This window comes from Cibotium barometz, chromosome 65 (assembly GCF_041138505.1).
Source record: "Cibotium barometz isolate CiBa-2024 chromosome 65, ASM4113850v1, whole genome shotgun sequence".
NCBI lineage: Eukaryota > Viridiplantae > Streptophyta > Polypodiopsida > Cyatheales > Cibotiaceae > Cibotium > Cibotium barometz.
The window spans coordinates 26,248,286-26,271,769 of record NC_141110.1 but is presented as its reverse complement, the minus strand read 5'-3'; the positions used below and the strand labels follow the sequence as shown (position 1 = coordinate 26,271,769).

At 39.4% G+C, this 23,484-nt stretch overlaps 1 protein-coding gene across 1 annotated transcript; it reads left to right on the top strand.

The window, feature by feature from the left end:
• The first annotated feature begins 1,472 nt into the window (after positions 1–1,472).
• LOC147603111 (uncharacterized) lies at positions 1,473–3,595 on the top strand. The gene has a single exon (XM_086797050.1). It carries the CDS (start codon positions 2,362–2,364, stop codon positions 3,334–3,336), a length of 975 nt encoding a protein of 324 aa, XP_086653176.1. The 5' UTR covers positions 1,473–2,361; the 3' UTR covers positions 3,337–3,595.
• Positions 3,596–23,484: the final 19,889 nt, after the last annotated feature.

Genomic DNA, 23,484 nt, shown 5'->3' with positions numbered 1-23,484 from the left:
TGTAGCAAATTCTATTTTATCCCAATTCAATGTGGGTGGCACTACAAGCATGGACTACAAGGAATCACCCTAGACTTGAGGCTAGATGCAAGAGGAACACATAAATATATTGAGGCTGCTATGTGGTTTTTGTGGCATGTGGTGTTCTATACAATGGATCAATTGTAAGATATCCTCATGGAAAATTGGCTCTTACATGGGCACTCTTTTATGAGCTTTTTTTGGCGAGCAAATTAACATGTTTACGAGCACTCTCTCTCTCTCTCTCTCTCTCTCTCTCTCTCTCACACACACACACACACACACACATTCAATTGGACACAAAGTTAGATGTACATGCAACTCTGGAAAATACATATTTGCAACTCTAGAGATACATATAAATTCTTACACTTGAAAGGTTCAAAATTTCTCAACTATTGAAGTACATTCAATTTTCCTAATATCTCTTAGAGGGAAAGGGTTTCCACATTGGGGTGAAACATGCGTTGGCACACTCTCCATATTGCCATGCTATCAGCCTTCAGAGGGCATCAAATTCCTTCAAACCTTTCAGCGAATGCCTCTTTTTTTAAAAAAAAAAGATACTTTAATATTAATAAGGTTTAGTTACAAAAGATGAAGCTCACAGAAATGGCCCAATGGCTGTGATAACTGGATTGCCAAACCAATTGGTTTGGAAAGCTAGCCCACACGTGGAACTCCCTAGTACTATCGGAACCTGGGCCCGTTGACTGCTTTTTCTTTGGCGGCTGCTCCACCTGAAGCTCCCTACAAGGGACAAACTCACCAACTGGCCCCAGTGTCTCCACTTTGCCCCTTCTGCAAATGCTTTTCATGTGTTTTGGGCTTGCCCAATGCTCAACGAGAATGCCTCTTAAGAAATAGGTTTTTTTTGTTTTTCGAGTCAGGGTCAGAGACGAACACGTTCGTTTCTGAGACTCGAACAGAGAAACGCTTTTGTCATTAGCTTCATCGTCTCGGTCGTGATGACGGTTTCGCTACTTCCTTAGGGCATGACCCCGGAAGACCCAGAGATTGGGCATGACAGCAACAACCAAGAACTCCCGAGGGAGCGCAGGTACTGTGGGACTTGCCTTTAGGCTCACCCACTAAAAACTCTGTATACCCTGCAGGTTTCCGGAGAGGAATTGCCCTACCCAAATTGGGCGTCGGCTCGAATCTTAAGAAATAGGGTTGGAAGAGAAGGCCAAATAGCTATTGTAAATTTTTTTCTAAATTTTAGACAAACAGTAAGCCTTCCAATTTCAGCCCTGCGTGCTATTCAGTGTTCGAAAAAAACCCGAGTATAGTGTAATTTGCACTTGCAGATTTTTAAAATTACCTTCAAATCTGAAACTTAAGGGTACAAAAACTTGCAGATTTTGAGGGGTTGTAGAACAAAAACCTTCAAAATTTGAAAATTTTCTTTATAAATAATTTCACAATTTTTAGATGAAGGTTTTTTACTTTTTGGGAAAATAGTTTTTTTCGAACACTGGTGCTATTATAGTGGCGAGGGTCAGCCTTTGTTTTGGATGATGATGACGAGGCCGGTTGTTGAACTTTGAAGTGGCAGAGGAAGTGAAAACGAGATGGGGTCAAACATAAAGGCGCAAGCTAGAAGAATCCAGAAGAGTTTCAAGGCAGCAATGCAATGCGTTTGCATCACGCACAAGCTAACTTGCATTCACACGACAAGCAAGGTCAAGAAGGAGATGGCGGCTCCCACGCAAACCACGTAAGCCCCTTCGTCACCAACAAAACCTAGAAGTTGGGCGTCACCAGATCGCGCTGTTCCCGTGCCAAGTGGACCTCTCAAACTGCGGCTGCTTTTTTTCATCATTCTCGAGGCGCCAAGAGGACCGCCGAACGCAAATCCTGCCCGCTTTACGGGACCCCGCTGCATTGACTTTCAAGCTCTCATGTATTTACTGTGTGCACCACGGTGGCATGTTCGTTCTCCAAACCAAGATAGTGACAGCCTCTTCGAATCACACAATTTTCAATTGCAATTCTTTTCCCCCCCTTCCCCGTCCTTCTAATTTGTCTGTTTAATTCTGGTTTTGCTTCGAAAAGCTAGCAAAGTCTTGGGAGTTTGGTAATCCTACCCTTTGAATCGCTTAGAGTTTTTAGACGACCTGGAAGCGCCTGGCCAAGGGCCCATATTTTTACAGCTATTGTTTCGTGTATATATTTGTTGGAGTGGTGCATAATTGTGTTGCATTCCAGTGTTTTTTTGTGCTGCTTAAGCTATAGAGACAGGTGGCCAATTGCAGAAATCTGAAAGCATTCTTCTTGCTCTGAGTTTGTTTAATCTGTTGTCATCAAGGCCATTGCACAAAAAAGCAGAAGAAGAGGATGGGCACCTTCATAGGGCATGTAGCCCCCGGGGCTGGCTTTCTCTTGATTGGGCTATGGCATCTCTTCAATACAATCCGCAATTATGCGCAGGGCCCTTGGAATTTCGAGACACGGCCATGGTTTCCTACCAAGGCCTGCAGGGGCAAGCTGCGTCACATGGAGCTCTATGCCATCATGGGAGGCTCCCTCCTCTCCATAGCTTCTGAGCTCTTCATAGGCCCGGAAAAACACCAGCCCTTCGCCGATCATCTCTCCATACCCTCAGAGCATCTCAACAATTTTGAGCACTCCACCATCTCCCTCTTCCTCTTCCTCTATGCGCTGGTGGCTCTCCTTGCAGACTCTTGTGAGAGCTTCTCTAATTCTTCTGGGAGTATTCGACTCCCCTATGGCCTTGTCCACACGATGGGCGCCCTGGCCTTTGCGCAAGAGCTTCTCCTTTTCCATCTCCATTCCGCGGACCACATGGGCTTGGAGGGCCACTACCACTGGCTCCTGCAATTGATCATACTCCTAAGCTTGGCGTGCACTCTTCTGGAGATTCAATGGCAGCAGAGCTTCCTGGTTGCGCTCTTCCGCTCACTTTCGATTGTATTTCAAGGCGTTTGGTTCATCCAGATGGGGTTTGTGCTTTGGGTCCCTGCCTTCACCCCCAAGGGATGCAGACTGCACGACGAAACCTTCCACCGTGTTGTGAGATGCGAGGATGAGACCTCCACAATGAGGGCCAAGGCGCTCGCCACTCTGCAGTTCAGCTGGTATCTGGCCGGGCTCGTGGTTTTCACAGTGCTAGCCCTGGTCCTGGCCATCAGATTCTACAGCTCAGCGCCCAAGTACGAATCCATAGAAGAAGCGGTAGAAGCAGAAGGCCACAAGGTGCAGGAGCTTGCCACACACCCCTTCAAAAGCAGGTCGCTCGACGGCTCTCACAGCTGGATGGAAGGCTTTCCAGCGGTTAGCTTGGAAAGGTAGAGGGGCCGTGCTTCTAAAGATTAGAGAGAGAGAGAGAGAGAGAGAGAGAGAGAGAGAGAGTCAAAGTCCTTTCTTAGAGAGAGCGAGTCCCTCCCACAAAATGGATAGCGAGTCGTTTATGTCCTACTTAGTACTGTGAATTTTGTGCGTAAAATGGATAGCGAGTCGTTTCTGTCCTACTGTGAATACAAACTTCGTGCAAGTCCTACTGTGAATACAAACTTTGTGCAAGTAAAGCTTTTTTCTAACAAGTGAAAAATGGATGACCTTAACTAGTTTTATAAATAAATTTTCAAAAATCTAAATCTTTTGATTCAAGGCCAAGGCCAGGCAAAATTACAATGGTTTTTCTTAACTTGAGTCGTAAAAATTACACTAGAGGATGGTTTTTTTACACCGATCTTTCTTGAAAGTTGGCGGTGTCAAAACCAATGTAATTGTTGAAAAGCTTCTCTCTCTCTCTCTCATGTGCATGCCCATACCCACTTGTGGGCATCCAAACATGCACACAAACACTAATTCTAATGGAGGCGCATGACAACATGAGCGTTCTAATGCAAGTAGACTAGGTGTGATCCTTATTTATAATGGCGCAAAGAGTGCATGAGGAAATTCTTTTAAAAAAATGCAACTTAGTGTATTTTTACCAGTAGAACTATTAAAAAATGTGTAAGAGCTTTCATTGCCCTTATGTATTTATTATATATTATATATATAAAATTGGCATGTCATATACATTTTAGGAACTAAAACCGGGTAGATTGAGGAGTTTTCCTTATCATCGAGCACTGGTTTGGATCACTCAATCAAAGTCCTAATGCATAAAACCACTAAGTACGCGTACCAAGATGAGATTTTTTATGTAATGAATAGCACAATAAGGCAAGAAAGTTCTTATGTCATTTCTGAGGGAGTACACCAAATTTGGTGTGAGTAATGGGACTTTAAAATGTGGATAACTTAATTAAAAACCGAGTGCCTAAATTGTGAGACTAACAAACCCCAATGCATGAATGTTTAAGCTAGCAAAACCCCAGTGCATAAATTGCATTATATATATATATATATATATATATATATATATATATATATATATATATATAGAGAGAGAGAGAGAGAGAGAGAGAGAGAGAGAGAGAGAGAGCTTCATATTAAGTGCAAGTGCCCAAGGGAAAAAAACTTCCAATGTAAAAAAGGTATTAATGCATCTTATGTGACGAGAGTAAAAACTTGAAAGACACTTCTAAAAAATGATAAGAAGCATAGATTTTTTTTAAAATCCCCATTAGATCGTAGATATTATAAAAGATAGGGAGCATAAATTTTATTTAAAAAAACCCATTAGATCATATGGTTTTGAAGCAAAAAATCAAGTCACACTCTTTCTTGATGTTCACCTTCGAGAACTTTGGTCATTGCATTGCATGGTGAGCAAGGGACCAGCTTCATGTAAGAATCATGTGAACTTTTTCATTTGTAGGTGTAAGTAATAATCATGTCACAATTTTCTCATTTGTTGGTGCGAAGGAGTGATTGCTTTTAATTTTATGATTGTATCATTTATTTATTTTTTGAATAATCGAGATGATAGTAGCAAGTTAAGTTACCCTATATACTTCTTGAGGTTTGAAACAATATGGCAATGATTACTTCTAGTTGTTAATCTTCTCATTTATTGATTTGATGTGTGTTAGTTCATGTTATGAGAATAAAAGTGCACATGTGTAAGAAATTTTGGTGATGACTAAAAATTTCAAGAAATAACCAAGCACTTTAAAAGAGAACTTCAAAACCTCTCCCATCTTTTGTATATATAACTAGTATAGAGAGACATGTAGAAATGCCACGAGAACATGGAAGATTCTTATGTATCACCATGAATTAAATAGGTGACATGATTATATAGGCATGTATGTGTTATGATATGGAAGATTCATATGTATCCCTATGAATTAAAGAGGTGAGATGATTATATAGGCTCATATATATGTTATGATATAATGAAATTTAACATGGAGCATAGATGTCATCTTGAAAGATACATTTAATTAATAACTAAGGTCATTAGACTTTTCATTATGTCCCACTTTCATTCTATGATCTATGTTGAGAAATTACTATAGGGCTATATATAAGTTATGATCCATCATGAAAGACCATGGAAAGTAAGTGACACCTTGAGGTAGTATCATAAACTATTTTGGGAAGTCAATTTTTTAATATTAAATCTTATCTTTTTCTTGTTTTGGTGTATTTAATTCTTCTTTTTATGCTCTCCTCCCATTCACCTATGAAAAATGTTCACTCCCTTAAACACTTTATACTAGACATGATTGAGGAAAAAAAGGGGCTACTATAAGTGCAAGCCTATCTACAACTATTAAGCTATTTTTCTTCATGAATATGAGGCTTTAGATGTTTCCCTTTTATTGTAAAGTATGCTTAGTAAGAACAAAAAAAGGTATGATTTTGAAAAGTTTAGTAAGCACAAAAATAAAATATTGCCTATACAAGACACGTGTAGTCTAAAAGATGGCACGATATTTACATGTATGCATGGAGAAAACTTCACCCATTATTACTCACTTTAGTTAGCATGGAGCGCTCCACTAACATGAATATAGACAATCATACAATCACAATGTCCACCTTGATTTGGTCAAAGAGGTATGTATCACGTCTCTATGTACTGTGAAAGTATCTTTGTCATGTTATAAGTTTCTAAGGATATCTATACTGCTTTGGCTTCAATATTTGACATGTTGTAAGTTTCTAAAGAATATCTACATAGCTTGGGCATCAGGTCTTATATCAAGAGGAACCTACATTTACCATTTTTTAAGTTTCTAAAGGATATGTGCACATCTTTGGCATCAAAGTTGTATGAGGAGGTCAAGTCTATGTAAAAGAGCTAGAAGTAGTAATGTGCAAGGCTTGAGTCAACTACTCCCAGTCACCCTAGTGAGAAATGATCTGAGTATATTAGTTAACTTTCTCATAGTGTAAAAATAATTTTCTCTTTTGTGCAATAAAATGAAATGTTCTCTCTCTCTCTCTCTCTCTCTCTCTCTCTCTCTCTCTCTCTCTCTCTCGTAACCCTATGTGAGTGTGTATGATTGAAGGTATAAGGTAAGATTATGGAAATGTGGGGCATAGAGAGAAAGTGAAAGAGATGTGGAGGCCGCACGACTCAATGTACTGATTTAATTGTGATGATGTAAAATGAAGTACAAGCTTTCCCTTGTTATATAAGCCTTTCTCGCACCAAACCATTTGACCCTTATTTAATGCATGTATATCCACCCTCCTAAGAGGTTGTCCACACGCAGACTTACACATACACACTGCCAACCTTTGAAGGGGTTGTTCACACATTGTTACACACACATATACACTCCGATTTATCCCAAAAATCCCCCATTTGGAATGAAGGTGGTGAGACCCAAATGCAAAGAAGATGCTACCACCTACCCCATCCACCGTGCTTAAGAGCTAGACTCACCATCTTCACCTCCCATTCCATGGTATCAGGGTAAGACTGAGATAAGATCGAGATAGCGAGGCCATCACTTAGTCAACCCCTAGCTCCTAATTGGTATAGGGGAAACATGGAGCCTTTTAGAAATCAAGGCACACAAAAGAATATAGACACAATCAAGTTTTTTGGAGACTACCGTGGGCAGAGAACCCTTATTAACTCAAACACATAGAGTAAAGAAGTTAAATGCCCTTCTTTGTCTACCTCATGGAGGGAGACCTGGGTTGTTGTGCGTATATTTCTTCTACTTCCTCCTGTTTATCTTGTTCCTCCTTGTCCTCCATAACAAGATTAGCATGGTTCTTGGCCTACTCTTTCTCCATCTTTTTGAAGCAATCAGCCTCTTTGTGACCCATGCGTTTGTAGTACCTACTCTATATTTTCTTATTGTTCTTCTAGTTTTAAGCTCTGACAAATGCCTTGTCGTAGCTAAGATTACTGTTGTTGGCTCTCCTCCTCCTTTAATCTTTGATGCTTTTCAATTAATAAAAGTCACCATGTCTTTAAATGATGTTGAAGCTATATGCATGACTTCAAGGAATTGTTGAAACCAGGCAGCAACAACTCTCTACTCTTAAGTGTGAGCCTGATGTGATGATGAGGACAAAGTGGCGGTCCTCACAAAGAGTATGCGGGATGTTCTAGTCTATGACATGAATTGATGGTGTCAAATTGCTAACTTTGAGAAAACTACTAAGAAAATTTGGGAAAAATTGGAGATGCTCTCTTCAGTAACAAAATCAATAATTCTAAAGTGTTCTTAAAGCTAAACTTTTATGATTTGAAAATGCTTGATAATGAACAGTTAAGTTACCACCTTGCCAAGTTCTACTCACTAGTCCAACAACCGTGATACCAACTGAAGGTCCCATATAAAGATTATGGAGGGTGGAAGACCACCATGATAGAAATGTGGGGAAGAGAGAGAAAGTGAAAGAGATACGGAGGCTGCATAAGTCAATGCACTAATTTGATTCATTATTTAAAATGATGTACAAGCCCTTGTTATATAGGACCTTCTCACCGTTTGACCCTTATTTAATACATGCTTATACACCCTTCTAAGAGGTGGTTCACACTTAGTCTCACACATACACACTACCAACCTTTTAAGGAGCTATTCACACAGTGTTACAAACATATGAGCTTTGATTTATGCCAATAATCCCCCCTTTTGAGTGAAGGTGGTGAGACTCGAACGCAAAGAACATACTACCGCCTACCCCATGCACCTTTCTTAAGAGCTAGAATCACCTCATTTGTACCTCCCTTACCATGGTAGTATGCATGGGACATGTGTCATTGATATTGACATGTGTCATTGATATTGACATGTGTCACAAGCACATTAGTCATGTGAATATACAATGGGCTGAAGTCTTTACAGACCCAATTTACAGGTTTGCCAAAGTTTAAGGTTGATGGTATGCATAAAGTATGTGAAGCATGCCAACTTGGTAAATCATGGCAACCATGATTTCCCGTATGAAAAGCATGTTATTAGTGCTAGAATCACCTCATTTGTACCTCCCTTACCATGGTAGTATGCATGGGACATGTGTCACAAGCACATTAGTCATGTGAATATACAATGGGCTGAAGTCTTTACAGACCCAATTTACAGGTTTGCCAAAGTTTAAGGTTGATGGTATGCATAAAGTATGTGAAGCATGCCAACTTGGTAAATCATGGCAACCATGATTTCCCGTATGAAAAGCATGTTATTAGTGCTAGGCCATCGGATATTATACATTTGGATGTATGGGCACACAAGCCAAGACTGCAACAATTGCAGGTTGTAGGTATTATGTTACATTAATTGAAAGTGGGGGCTTATTTCATGAAGGAGAAAAGTGAGGTATTTGCTCACTTTTAGAGATTTAAAGACTTGGTTGAGGAGAAAAAAGGTATACAGATTTAAAGATTTGGTCAAGAAGGAAAAAGATATACAGATTTAATGCCTAAGATCGAATGATAGGGGAGAGTATTTTTCCAGTGAATTCAGTGATTTCTTGAGAAATCAAGGAATCAAGAGACAATTTACATGTAGGTACGCTCTGTAATAGAACGGTGTTCTAGAAAGGTAAAATAGGCACATTACAGAAGTGGTATGTGCCTTGATCTCTGAAAAGAATATGCCAAATTATTTTTGGGCAGAAGCAGTAGCACAATAGCTAGTGATGTTTACATTATGGAAACAATAGTTATTCATAGTATGATGCCTGAGTAGAAGTTTACATGTATAAAACCAAATGTATCTCACTTGAAAGTGTTTACATGTATAAAACCAAATGTATCTCACTTGAAAGTGTTTGGATGTATTGCATATGTGCATGTGCCCGATGAATTGAGAATAAAGTTAGATCCAAAGGTGGAGAAATGCGTCCTCATTGGGTTATGCTTTGGACAAAAACAATAATACATGTTATAACCCTACTACTCGTGAGATACGACAAGTTAGCAAAGATGTTGTCTTTGATGAGATGAGTAGCAGTACCAGTGTGAAGGTAATAGGAGATGAAGATGTAATAAGTAATGATGAGAATAAAGTTGGATCTAAAGGTGGAGAAATGAATCTTCATTGGTTATGCTTTGGAGCAAAAAGATAATAAATGTTACCCTACCACTTGTGAGATATGACGAGTTAATAGAGATGTTGTCTTTGATGAGATGAGTAGCGGTACCAAAATGAAGGCAATAGAATGTAAGAAGTAATGATGCTATCCCACATGTAGAGTAGCAACGATCTAGAGAGTCCTCTAACAATGGATCCAGTGTTACTATATGGTCAAGTAGGTTAAGGACGGAAGTAGGTCCACATGTATCACATGCAAAGGGAAGTAAAAGATAGATCAATCTTTTGTGCTAATCTATCAACATATGTCACTCATTTGTGGATGGTGACTCCAGTGGCTCTGAGAAGAGCCTTGATGATGAGGAGCTTGGCATTCCATCAGTGGGTTACTCTTGGAGCAAGGAGAACTCAGGTTGTTTTGAGAACACCTGACACAGCAATCCAAGTGTACGTAGATCTATGAGGGTTAGATACCCTATTGATAGGTTGAGATATGATGGATATACAAGCCATCATTATGCCTATATGATTAAAGCAATACAAGAATTGGAGACCACTTGTTTTGTGAGCAATCACTTAGAAATAAAAGATGGGAAGATGTCAAAGATGAGAAAATGACAACACTAGATACAAATGCAACATGAAAGTTAGTACTTTACTTAAGGAAAATAAGGCAATTGGATGTAAGTGGGTGTATAAGGTCAAACATAACTCGGATGGATCAGTGAGTAGATATAAGGCAAAATTTGTAGGGTTATACATAGACCTATGGCATGGACTAAGAGGAGAAATTCAATTAGGTTATGAGAATGGAAACTGTGAGAGCTGATGCCATTGTTATAGCTGTAGAAAAGGGTTGGTCTTTACATCAGACAGATGTAAAGTATGCCTTCTTGCATGGTGATTTTCAAGAAGAAGTATACATGATGTAGCCACCGGTTTATGAGAGTGATGCACACCTAGATTTGTGTGCTGGTTACACAAATCCTTGTATGGCTTGAAGCAAGAACCCAGAGCATGTACAAACAAGATCAAAGAGTATCTTGTCACCATTGGATTTCATATATCCAATGTAGATTTTTCACTTTATGTGAAAAAGACAGATAGAGGGATCATGCTATTAGTCATTTATGCAGATGACTTAATTGATAAACTTAGGGATTAAGTCCATAAATTAGATATTAGTCCAAATGATAGTTATTCTATCATATTGTATTACTAAACCTTATGCTTTTCAAAATTATTAAAAATTATCAGTAATAGCAGAGCAGAGCTATGGCAAAATTTTTAAAAATTAACTCATAAATCATTTTTACGCATAATGTGAAAATAGGACTTCCTTCCATATTCTAGGATTAGTCATCCTAGGTTAAATGAATAATTCTCATCATATTCATGGAAAGTTAATTTTTAATGTTTATGCATAAATAGTTAATTAGAGAAAAAGAGGAATTTCTAGTAATTTCATTTTTATGAGAAAAGAGGAATTCCCATGATAATGTGCTGCCCGTCCGTCCGCTCTGGAGTCTGAGTCGCACTGCCGCCCTTCGTTGTTCCGAAGCTTCTTGTCGGTGTTGTTGCCGATAGTTGGGCTTGCTTCTGCCGGTGCTCATGGTTGGCTGTATTAGCTGTCTCTTATGCTCGCTTGTATCTGGTGTGGTCAGTAGCCGGTGTGTTTGCTGGTGACCGGTTCTCTGTCCACTGGGTGCTCTGTCCACTGTAGCAGTGCGCACTATAGATAAAGAATTAGGCAGCGCTATTACAACTCATGTCACCCTCCGGTTCCGTGTTGCCGGCTCTCACCCTCATGCAAAGGAAAGCTCCTCGAGCCATCTGAGTGCCCAATACACAACTTTGTTTTTATGTTTCTAACAAGAAAAGTACGGGGCACAATTCTATGTGTTCCCTAGTTCTCTGGCTCTGATAGCAATATTGGAAGCTCACGGTTGGCCCTCTCTATTAAAAATCAACTTGAAAGAAATACTCAAGCTCAAAATAGAAGAAAGCTATGCACACAACCCAAGAATGGGTTAAATCTCCCCCACCATGAGAGTGGCTCACGTGTGTATTTAAATATATTTCCTTCTACAAAAAGCAAGAGCAAAAAATACATGTAGCCAAAAATATGGATCTCCACATTGGGCTTGCATAAGCCTAAATACAAAAATGTGAACACTCTAAGGTTCACTCATAAAATAGAACTAATGTATATCAACTTGTTACACATTAATGTGCACATAAAATATTACTACCCACTGTCGAATAAATAATCGCCACGTGCCATGCGTCAATAGATTTCCGTCAAGGAAAATCCAATGGATCCATGCACATCCTACACACTAACCCTGAAAACTGATATGCACTAACATTCACAACATAAGCTCAAAATATGTGACAAGTTAGAGGTGATCAGTCTCGCTTGCACATAAAATAAATATCCATAAAATAAATATCCATAAAATAAATCCATAAATTCTAAATAATGTGAAAAATTCTAACATATTCTTAATAATTCCTCTCACGAGGTCTTAGCTTACATAACTCGTATGCGACAAGATGACCATGTTGCATCCCACCAAGTGCTATAATACTAGCATCCGTCAACCAAGAATGTAAGATTCCTCCTCAGCAGCCTGAATAATGTGAATAAGCTTTACTTCAATCCCCTGTAATCATTCCCTAATTCTGAATACAAGAAAATATTGTTTTTGCCTAGAGAGATGAAAAATTCTAGAGAGTGGTAATTCAATATTGAGATATTTTTGGATATAAAAATTCTACAAATATAAAAAATATGTTTCCCTAAAATAGAAAATCAAAATAAATTTTCCAAGGTGCATTAGGAATCAATTAAAAATGATTTAAAAGACCTTAGCCTAAGAGTCAAGTTTTTTTGAAATTTTTGGATTATGGTCCAATTAAGGTTCTTATGGACCAGTAAGATTAATCCAAGTGTTGGGATGAGATAAATCCAATGAATAAAAGAAAATACCCAAAAATGAGTAAGTGCCCACATAAGATGAAGAGTTGACTGAGTACAAGATTTATTAGTTAAAAATTATGAAATATTACTAAAAAAATGAGATATTTTGGAGTAATCATACCATTTTGACACCTTGGTAGGAAAGGGGGAGCCTTCAAGGAGGCACCTATTTCACACATGTGAAGGAGTTTTAAACTCAAAAATATTCAGATATTTTATCTCTCCTCTCTCCTGGATCAAACCAAATCAAAAAGGGAGCTTGGTCCAAATCTTATCCAAATTCAGCCAAACTGAAGCTGGAAAATTCTAAAACTTAGTTGGACTCAGTTATAGCGGCCTCCCTCACCTCCTGTAAATAGACACTCATTCTTTGTATTGTCATCTGTGAACTAGACCATGCCAGTATTACTCTAAAATAAGCATATTTTCTTTTATCCTAAAAGTCCTCTACAATTTGGAGAGATTGGAGCTTCTCTCTCTCTTCAACCTTCTTTGGAGCCTTCCTCAACATGTTGCCATATATATAGGCAGTGATGTGTGTGAATACACTTAGGACCGCCGGGCACTTTTTCCCTCTTTAGGAGGTTTTTTCCCCCGGCTTGTATATACGCCCATCATTCTAGGAGCTAACTTATCTTTTGTACATTGACACAATCTAATATACTGTGTGTTGTGTGCATTCTTGCTTCTTCTTCTCCAAGCTTTGTGTGCTTTCCTGCAACCCTAATTCCAACAATTGGTATTAGAGCAGGCATCGGCTCCTAGGGCTACACCGCTAGCACCCTCCGACTCACGTTCTCCGATTGAGGTGAGCTTGCGCAAGCACTTGCAGGTCCCTATACGTTGCAAATGAGGCCGTTGGGATTTGCGTTCTTAAAAATTGTATCTGAGGTCGTTTCGGGCTCCGTTTTTGCATTTCAAGTTCTGCACAGGTGTTTTCATCATTTTGTGCAGAAATTTTGACAGTGCAGTTTTCTGCAAAACAGGCATACGTATTCTATTGTGGACCGTGCTACATAGCACGAGTTGTTTTCTGTTCAGTCTTTGCTTCATTACAGGTAGCTTTTGCATTAGTTTCAGTCAGTGGCCATGGCTGATAACAACAATGATGTATTTCGCATGTTGTCTGCTGATGACAAACTGGATGAAGACAACAACTACCCACTTTAGGCATACATGATGCAGCATGTTTTGGTTGCAAAAGGAGTGTGGAACATTGTGCAGGGTATGGATGTACGTCCAGGTTCTGTGGATGTAGGATCTGTTGAGGATGTTGCAGGTTCTAGTAGCTCTACTATTGCTGCTGTTTTACCCACTGCTGAACAAGCTCGTTGGGATGGTAAAGATGCGCAGGCTCATGCCTTGATTGCACTTTCTGTCAAACGTAACATCACCCCACATATTCGTTCAGCTAAAACAGCAAAACAGGCTTGGGATATTCTAGCTGGTTTGTATGCAGGTCACAAAACGAGGCAAAAATCTCTTACCTGCGTAAAGAGCTAGAATCAAAGATTATGCAAGAAGATGATGACGAATGTTTTTCTTGCTGAGATTAAAGATCTCAAGGAACAATTGATTTCTACAGGTGAGATTATTCTTGATCATTCTCTTGTGCAGACTGTTCTTGATGCTTTACTTGAGTCATATCAGACTTTTGCTTCCACGTGGAGACTTGTTATACTAAGGACAGACCTGATGTTGTCAAGTATGAACTTGTACATAGTGATGTATGTGGGCCTATGCAAACTCCATAATTTGGTAAACACTTGTACTTCATGACTTTCATTGATGATTACTCAAGGATATGCATGGGTATATCCACCGAAGGCAAAGTCCGAAGTGTTTTTGTGCTTCAAACAGTTTTTGCTTATGGTTGAAAATGTATCCAATTGTACTGTGGGCAACCCTCCGTTCTGATCGAGGGGGGGAGTACATGTCTAAAGAGTTTGATGCATTTCTGGCTAGTCGTGGGATAAAACCAATGTACAGTGCCGTATACCCCTTAGCAAAATGGTGTTGCTGAGAAGGAAACTAGGTCACTTATGGGAGATGGCACGATGTATGGTCAAGAGCCAAGCTTTACCACATGCGTTTTGGCTTGAGGTTGTCATGTGTGCTGCATATGTACTCAACAGGTGTCCCACTAAGGCCTTGCAGTCTATTACTCCATACAAAGCTTGGCATGGCAGAAAGCCTTCTATTGGTCACTTGCGTGTCTTTGGTTGCTTGGCCTATGCTTTAGTGCCTATGCAACAACGTAGAAAATTGGATGATAAGGTTGTCAAATGCATTTTTGTTGGTTACAGTGCTGAGAGCAAGGGTTACAGATTGTATCATCCACAGTCAAAGCGTATCTTGATTAGTCGAGATGTTGTTTTTGTGGAAGATGCTGTGTAGCCTTTGTTATCGTGTACCAAAGAGATAGGTGTGAGCTCACGGGATGTATTTGATACGTTGTTGCCTCTATTTACAGGTGGGAATTCAAATGTAAGTCCTAATGAGGTAAATATTCAGCCTATGCAGATTTCAAATGACATCATAGATCAGCCTATTTCTGATGTAGATTTACAGGATGTAATTTATGAGGATAGGGCTGAAAATGAGCAGGCTAGAGGTATGCCTAAATGGCTGGTGCAAACATTGCGTGATAGTAAAATTGATGCACCTATGTCCAGTCGTACTCATTCAGGTTTTCAGCATGCCTCTTATGCATCAGATTGTTATGCTTTTTTCTGTGTCTAGTATGTGTGAAGAGGAAGAACCTCTTTCATTTGACGAGGCACTAAATTGGTATTTACCCAAAACTAGATGTTTATCTAAAGGATGGATGTGGATGAATGAGATGAGATGTGTATGAATGAGACATGATGTGGATGTGATGTAATGTGGGTGATGTAATGTGGATAGATGTGATGTGATGTAATATGGATAGAATGTATGTGATTGGATGGTGATGAGAATGAATGTGATGGATATTCAAATGAATGTCATGTGATGGATGTGAATGGATGGAGGTGATGTGATGTGAAATGGATAGATATGAGTGAATGAGATGTGATGAGATGTGAATCCGGATAGATGTGAATGAATGAGATATGAGGTGAAATGGATGTGATGTGATGTGATGTGGATCGGGGTAGATATGAATGGATGAGATGTGAATGAATGTGATGTGATGTGATGAGATGTGGATATGGGTAGATGCGAGTGGATGAGATCTGATGAGAATAAATGAGGAAAGATGTGATTGAGATGGAAAATGATGTGATTGGATGGAAAATGATGTGATTGGATGAGAATAGGAATAAATATGAAATGGATGTGGATTAAATAATGTGGATTGATGCGGAACAATGTAGAAAGACGAGAGTTCATTATAGAAACTGTATTTATGTCCTGTTTTTAAATGATTGTTTTATGTCAAGAATGCTAGGGAAGCATTTTGACCGTTTTGTGAAGAGGTCGTGGAGACCTACCTGATAAAGTTGCAACAGCTGACGGAGAGTCAACGGAGGACGTCTCGCGTAGCAAGGTCGGCCGAGGTCTTGACTGAAAAGATGCAGGGGAGAAGAGAGCTTGAGCTCTTGCAAGCACACACACACTCACAAAACCCTAAAAGAGAACACACAAGGCTGAAAATCTTCTTCTTCTTCACACAACACTCAACACACCATATACAAAGATAAGAGTACACACAATATGAAAAGATACTCAACCAAATACATACTAGGGTTCTCTATAGTGTGAACCCAACTAAATGGCAAAACCCCAAAAAATAGCCAATTGGCGAAGATTAGCCTCTATTCTTTTCTTGCATATGGCATATGTGGTGGTAGCATTCAAGCCAGTGGTGTAAGTGTGGGGCCTATCCCCCAGGCGGCGGGTCATCATCAGTGTCCACCGCCTCACTAGACGAGGTTGATATCTCAACACTCCCCCTCGAGCTCAACTCCATCTCATGTACACCACGCGAAGCCCTGAATCTGCGGAGCTTCTCTGTACCCAATGCTTTGGTGAAGATGTCAGCGACCTGATCCTGTGTGCTGACATAAACAAGGTCAATGTCTCCTACCAAAACCTTCTCTCTGACAAAATGGTAGTGGACCTCTATATGCTTCGTGCGAGCATGAAAAACTGGGTTCTTGGACAACTGTATACTGCTAATGTTGTCACTGAAAACGACAACTTGTCTATCCCCACTGATAGACCCAAATCTGCAAGTAGCTTTCTCAACCAAACTACCTCACATGCTGCCATAGCAGCACCTCTGTACTCGGCCTTTGTACTGGATAGAGCAACCGTAGGCTACTTCTTGCTGCTCCAAGTCATAGCAGCACTCCCCAAAGAAAACATGAAGCCACTAGTAGATCTTCTATCTGAGATACTACCAACCCAATCAGCATCTGTGTACCCATGTACACATATCTCTGTCCGAGTTTCATAAAATAGTCCACAATGCAAAGTAGACCTCACATACCTCAATATGCATCTCAATGCATCCAAATGCGGCTTTCGAGGAACTTGCATAAACTGACTCACCAACCCAACAGTATAGCTCAAATCTGGCCTATAGATCAAGCTTCCTACTATGCACCTATACATAGTAGGATCTTCCAAAATCTCTCCTAAATCTGCACTCAACTTGCCATTCTGATCCAATGGCACTGAGATAGGCTTACAGCCTGTCATACCATACTTGGACAACATGTCTAAGCCATACTATCTCTGCAGTAATCCAATACCATGTGGTGACCTAATCACCTCAATGCCCAAGAAATATCTTAGCTCCCCCATATCCTTCATCTCAAACTTCTATCTAAGCAAGATCTTTACATCAAAGATCTCTGCATCATGGTCCCCCATAATGTTCCGATCATCTACATAGATGACAACAAGTACAACCCCTCTATCACTGTGTCTCACATACAGCGAGAAATCTGCATTGGCTACATGAAAGCCAATAGTGACAAGATATTCAGAAAGCTTGTCAGATCATGCTCTTGGTGCTTGTTTTAAGCCATACAAGGCTTTCTTCAACCTGCAAACATGCTCAGCGTGACTCACATCCTCATATTAACCACGTGGCTACAACATATACACCTCTTCCTGCAAATCCCCATGCAAGAATGCATTCTTTACATCCATCTGATGTAAAGACCATTGCTTTGAAGCAGCCACTGCTATCATAACTCTCAATGTTTCCATCTTGGCAACTAGGTTGAAAGTTTCCTCATAATCAATGCCATATGTCTGCGCATATCCTTTGGCTACCAATCTAGCGTTGTACCTGCTTATGCTTCCATCACTGTTATGTTTTACTTTGTACACCCACTTGCATCCAATGGCTTTCTTACCTTTAGGCATTTGCACTAAATCCCAAGTCTCATTTCCATATAGTGCATCCATCTCCTCATCCATAGCTTTCTCCCAACATACATTTCCAACAGCCTCATCAATGCATGTGGGCTCTACAACCTGTACAACTTTTGCCATGTATGCATAGTGATATGCCACATAACCATCATAGGTAAACCTCTACACAGGATTCTTCACTCTCCCAAATCTTCGCAGCTTTGCATTCATGGCTTCCATAGCCTTCTTTACACCAGGTGTTCTCATAGCTGGTATCCCAAGATCCTCATCAAGGCTCATCTCTGAGCCACTAGACTCTCCATCAACATGAGAATGCCCTGCAGAAATGTCAGGCATACTAAGGGGCTCAACCACTTTCTCTTTGCCTTTATGTGATGTACTAATCACATTTGCAGGATTGGTATTATGACGCAGCCTGCCACTCTATGGTCTATCAATTGAACCACTAGATGAGAACTCTCCTAGTCCACTCAAAGATTGTGATTGCTGACTTGCATTCTGTGCAACCACATTTCCACTCACATCAGTCCCAACAACTTCTTTTTCAATAGCATACCAGCTGATCATCTCATCAAAAACAACATCCCTGCTTACCCTCAACTCACATGTAGCAGGGTTATAACACATGTATCTCTTTTGCTCAAGGGAATACCCAATAAACACACATTTTTTAGCTTTTGGATCTAGCTTAGTTCTCAGCTCATTTGGCACATGCACATATGCAATGCATCCAAAGACTTTTAGATGAGACAAATCAGGTTTTCTGCCAGTAAACCTCTCCTCTAAAGTTACATCATGTATGGCTGCAGTTGGAGTCCTGTTCATGATGTAAACTGCTGTAGAAACAGCCTCACCCAATACCTATCCGGCATATTTGTGAGGTCCCCCGCCCACTCCGGGGCTCCTGCGCGAGCGGGGCGGAAGCGGCGTCTGCCTCCCGCGTGGGGTGGGGTCCACACACTCGGGGCCTCGCCCGTGGATGTCCGAGGACGAGAGGCTAGCCCGGGCGGCCCCTCCGAGACCGGCGGGCCTGGAAGACTCCCCTGGCCCGGAAGGCACGGGTGATTCCGGCAAAAATCTTCTAACGGGGAAATTACTCTAACGAGTCAAGTGTGAACTAGATAAACTGATCTGACCAAACTTGAAGTCACATGGTCAGATTAAGAAGAGACTTGCACTTGGTCCATGGAATCACCACTTTTTCCCTCATTTATGAGGCACAGCTGATGATCCCCTCCCACAGAATAAGGTCTTCTGAGGATTAAAACTAAATAACGTAACTAATCGTATCTAGTTGTTTCTCATGGGTTAGCCAACCACCTGACCACTGAATTAGTGGGATTCCTTTATAAAGATTTGGTTGGGTTTTTGCCCACGTACCAAGGAAACGAATTCCCAGGCCCCCTAGCCGACGATTCATGCAAAAATCAAGGTAGGCATACCACGTACACACCCAACATGAAATTTCCATTTATAATAGATTCGACTGGCTTTCAAAACAATCCTTCAATAGAAATAATAATATTTTTTATCATCATTTTTCAAAATTTCGAGTCCATAGTATTACAAAGATGTATCCTTTGAACTCTTCATTGAAGTCCAGCTGGCCAACCAACGAGATCCAGTATCAAAATTTGGTTCTCAAAAATCTTTCCTTGTTGTCCATCCAAAATCTTCCTCGACGTACGCATGGGTGTCCTAGCAACCGCAAGCCCGTGTATCGCCTGGTCACAACCCTCTAGGATCCTCCTTAGGTGTCCTAGCACTTCACTCAGGGATCCCTTCATCGGTCCTCGCCCATCGTACCGGAAGCGCACCATTTTAACCATACCGAGGCTGGTCAAGACCTCAACAGGCTTTGCCGCGAGAGCAACGTCCCTTGACGACTCCCCGCCAGCTGTTCCAACGAACCTCCTCTTAGCTGGCGTAAAACAATCCTTTGAATGAAAAAACAGAGGTTCCAATGCAAGTAAAATTCCAATTTGAGATCGGTTCCGACAACCCTTTTTCCATAATTCCCAGTTTCATAATGAGGATCCTTGATCTCTCATGAGGGTAATCTACCCATCATTTTGTCCATTTGTCTAACTAGATTCTTGGTGAGTTTGGTCAAGGAAAAACTAGATTAGTTTTGGTAGTCTATTCTTTGGATTTAGTAACTGGAATTGGTCAAAAAGTTTTTGTCTGATTTAGATGGAGAGAAGGACAATTAGGTTTACTGTCCATCCCTCACGTAGTCTAACCAAATTCATTCGATTTAGTTCTACAAGGATTCCCTTCAACTAAACATCTAGATTTTGGGTAAATATCAATTTAGTGATTTTACCATTTAAAATATGCAAAGATATTCTTTATGCCACATAATTTCTCAACCTTAATTCATTAGGTAGAATTGACACTAAAATTTAATTCAAATCCATCTTTTCTTAAATATCATAAAAATTATTCTTTTAACTAAAATATCAATACCTATTTTTTTGAATAAAATTTAGATCCTTCTTTTTCTTATTTCAATGAGTGCAATCCAATTATCATGGGAATTCCTCTTTTACCACCATAAATTAAATCTGCTTAAAATTCTTCTTAAAAATTACATAAAAATATCCATTAATTTCATTAAGCTAAAAATTCCACTTTTCTCATTTAAACATTTGAATTCCAATATGGTGGGAATTCCTCTTTCATAATTTAATCTTATCTATACAAAAAGATAAATTTTCTCTTAAAATTTAATCTTATCTATACAAAAAGATAATTTTTTCTCTTTCATAATTTAATCTTATCTATACAAAAAGATAAATTTTCTCTTAAAATTTTAAATAAAAATCTTCATTAATTCCTTTACACTAGGAATTACACTTTCCTCATTTAAACATTTGGATTCCAATATAGTGGGAATTCCTCTTTCATCATTTAAAATTTATCTATGCAAAAAGATAAATTTAACTAAAATCCTTCCTTAATTTTTAAATAAAATATGCATTATTTTAGCATCACAATTTTTCTCTTACTTCATTAGTGTACATGGATTTCCATTGTCATGGGGATTACTCTTTTAACATAAAAAATGGATTACTAGAAATTTCTCTTTTTTATGATTAACTATTTATGCATAAACATAAAAATTAAATTTTCCATGATTATAATGAGAATCATTCAATTAATCTAGGATGATTAATCCTAGAATATGGTAGGAAGTCCTCTTCTCATATTATGAATGAAAATGATTTATGTGTTAATTTTACAGAAATTTTACCTAGCTCCATTGCTATTACTGGTAGTTCTCAATAAATTTGAAAGAATAAAGTTTAGTACTATTCATGTGATTAGAATAACCACTAATTGGATCATTATCTAATTATGGATTGATTCTTAATTTTACCATAAATTTAATAGCATAAAAGTATTAAAAAGCCATTATTTTGGCCTCAAATTAGACAAGCATAGAAATTACTTTTAGATTAGAGAAATGCTTCATGAGAAGCTTCATTCGAATTGAGATTAGGTCATAGGAATGACCATTCTTTGGGGGAGAGAGAGAAATGCTTAAAAACCATTATAAATTAAGCTCTTCATTACAATACATTAAAGAACTTCAATAGTATTCAAAAGCCATTCAAATTAATGCTTCTCAAGCTTGAGAGGGGTTGAGAAGAGAAACATTGGGAGATTTAAGAAAAAGAAGACAATAATCCACACTTTATCTCCTAAATTACTTGATTCTTTGACCACAGTCGAGGCCCCCAACCAATCAATTGGTTTGGTATGTTGTTGGAGTCTCAAAGGAAGATTGAAGAGAGAGAGAAGCTCCAATCTCTTCAATTTGTAGAGGGTTTTTAGAGGATAATAGAAAATAAGCTTAACTTAGAGTAATACTAGCATAGTTTAGTTCACAGATGAGAATACAAAGGAACGAGGGTCTATTTATAGGTGAGGGAGGCCACTAACTGAGTCCAACTGAGTTCTAGAATTTTTCAGCTTCAGTTTGGCTGAATTTGGACAAGTTTTGGACTAGTTTGGCTCCCTTTTTTATTTGGTTTGATTTAGGAGAGAGGAGAGATAAAAATATCCTATTATTTTTTAGTTTAAAACTTATCCACACATGTGAAATAGGTGCCTCCTTGAAGGGCCCCCTTTTCCTTATCCATGTGTCAAAAATGAATGATTACTCTAAAATATCTCATTTTTTTAATTAATACTTTAGTATTTTTAGCTAATAAACCTAGTACTTAGCCAACTCTTCATCTTATGTGGGCATTTACTCATTTTTGGGTATTTTCTTTTATTCTTTGGATTTATCTTGTCCCAACACTTGGATTAATCTTATTGGTCCATAGGAACCTTAATTGATCAAAAAAATTTCAAAAATCTTGACCCTTAGGCTGTCTTCTAAATCAATTTTTATTAATTCCAATTACACCTTGGAAAATCTATTTTGATTTTCTATTTCACAACATTTTTTTGATATCTGTATAATTTATTTATCCAAAAATATCCCAATAGTGATTTACCACTCTAGAAATTTTTATCTCACTAGGCAAAGCAAGGAAAAATAATATTTTCTTGTATGCAGAAACATAGAATGATTACAAGGGATTGAAGTAGAGGCTTAATCAATATTCAGCCTAGGGACTGAGAATTGAATTCCCCTGATGCTCAATTACTGCATAGATTTGTCCTTTCTCTTCCTCCACTTCCTCAGATATATAGTGATTGCTCTAGCTGCTGCAGTCTGAGGTGGAACTCTCTCTCTTTGGTTATTCCAATTCTGGGAGGGAGTTCGGAAACTGCTTTGCATGGAGCCTGCAGGCTGAGCTACTACTCTTCTTGGGTTACCCTGATTCTGGCGCGGGGGACCTTGGTTTGGGACTGAAATGAAGGAGTCGGTCTCTGACCTCTGAGACCCTGGCTTCCTTGGCCCACCGAAGGACATGGGCAATCCTTAAGCTGGTGCCCAAATCCCTGACATCCGAAGCATTTGTTCTCGCTTCGAAGTTCTTCCCTTTGCATTCTGCAGAGAGTTGGAGTTCCTGAGAATGTACTTCGGCAGAAAGGTCTTCCTTCATTTCTGAAGCTTCCCTTCTCCACATTCTAGTTAGGACCTTGGTGTCTCTTTTGGAGGCGAAAAGTTGGAAGAACTTCCCAGTGTTTGAAATCTTTTAAAGGATGAGGGAGCTAGCTTTGGCGGGACTTTTACGATGAAGGCTTTGGCTTAGTCCACCATTCTGACAGCTTCAGCCATGGACACTCGCTTGGCATTTTTGACCAGTGTGTCCAAGGGTTCGTTCATTCCCCGGATGAATCTGGCCATGAGTTGCTCTTCATCTAGAGGTGGTGAATATTTGAGTAGAAGAGCGAAGGCCTGATGATATTCCTTGATGGTTTTGTTCCCCTGCTTCACCTCTAAGAATTCGTTCATTTTGGTTTTCGAAAATCTAGGGGGACAAAATCTCTTCCTTAAATAGGTTTTAAGGTCATTCCAGGACTGAGTATTTCTGTCCAGACGGTTGGTGTCACAATGGTTCCTCCATGCCACCCTGGCTGTTTCCACTATCTTCAGCTTGGCAAGAGCCATTTTTCTTTCTCATTGTAGGCGGTGATGTCAAAATATTCTTCCATGGCTTCCACCCATTTCTCCACAGCCTCACCCAAGTTCTCCCCTTCTCCTTTGAATTCTCC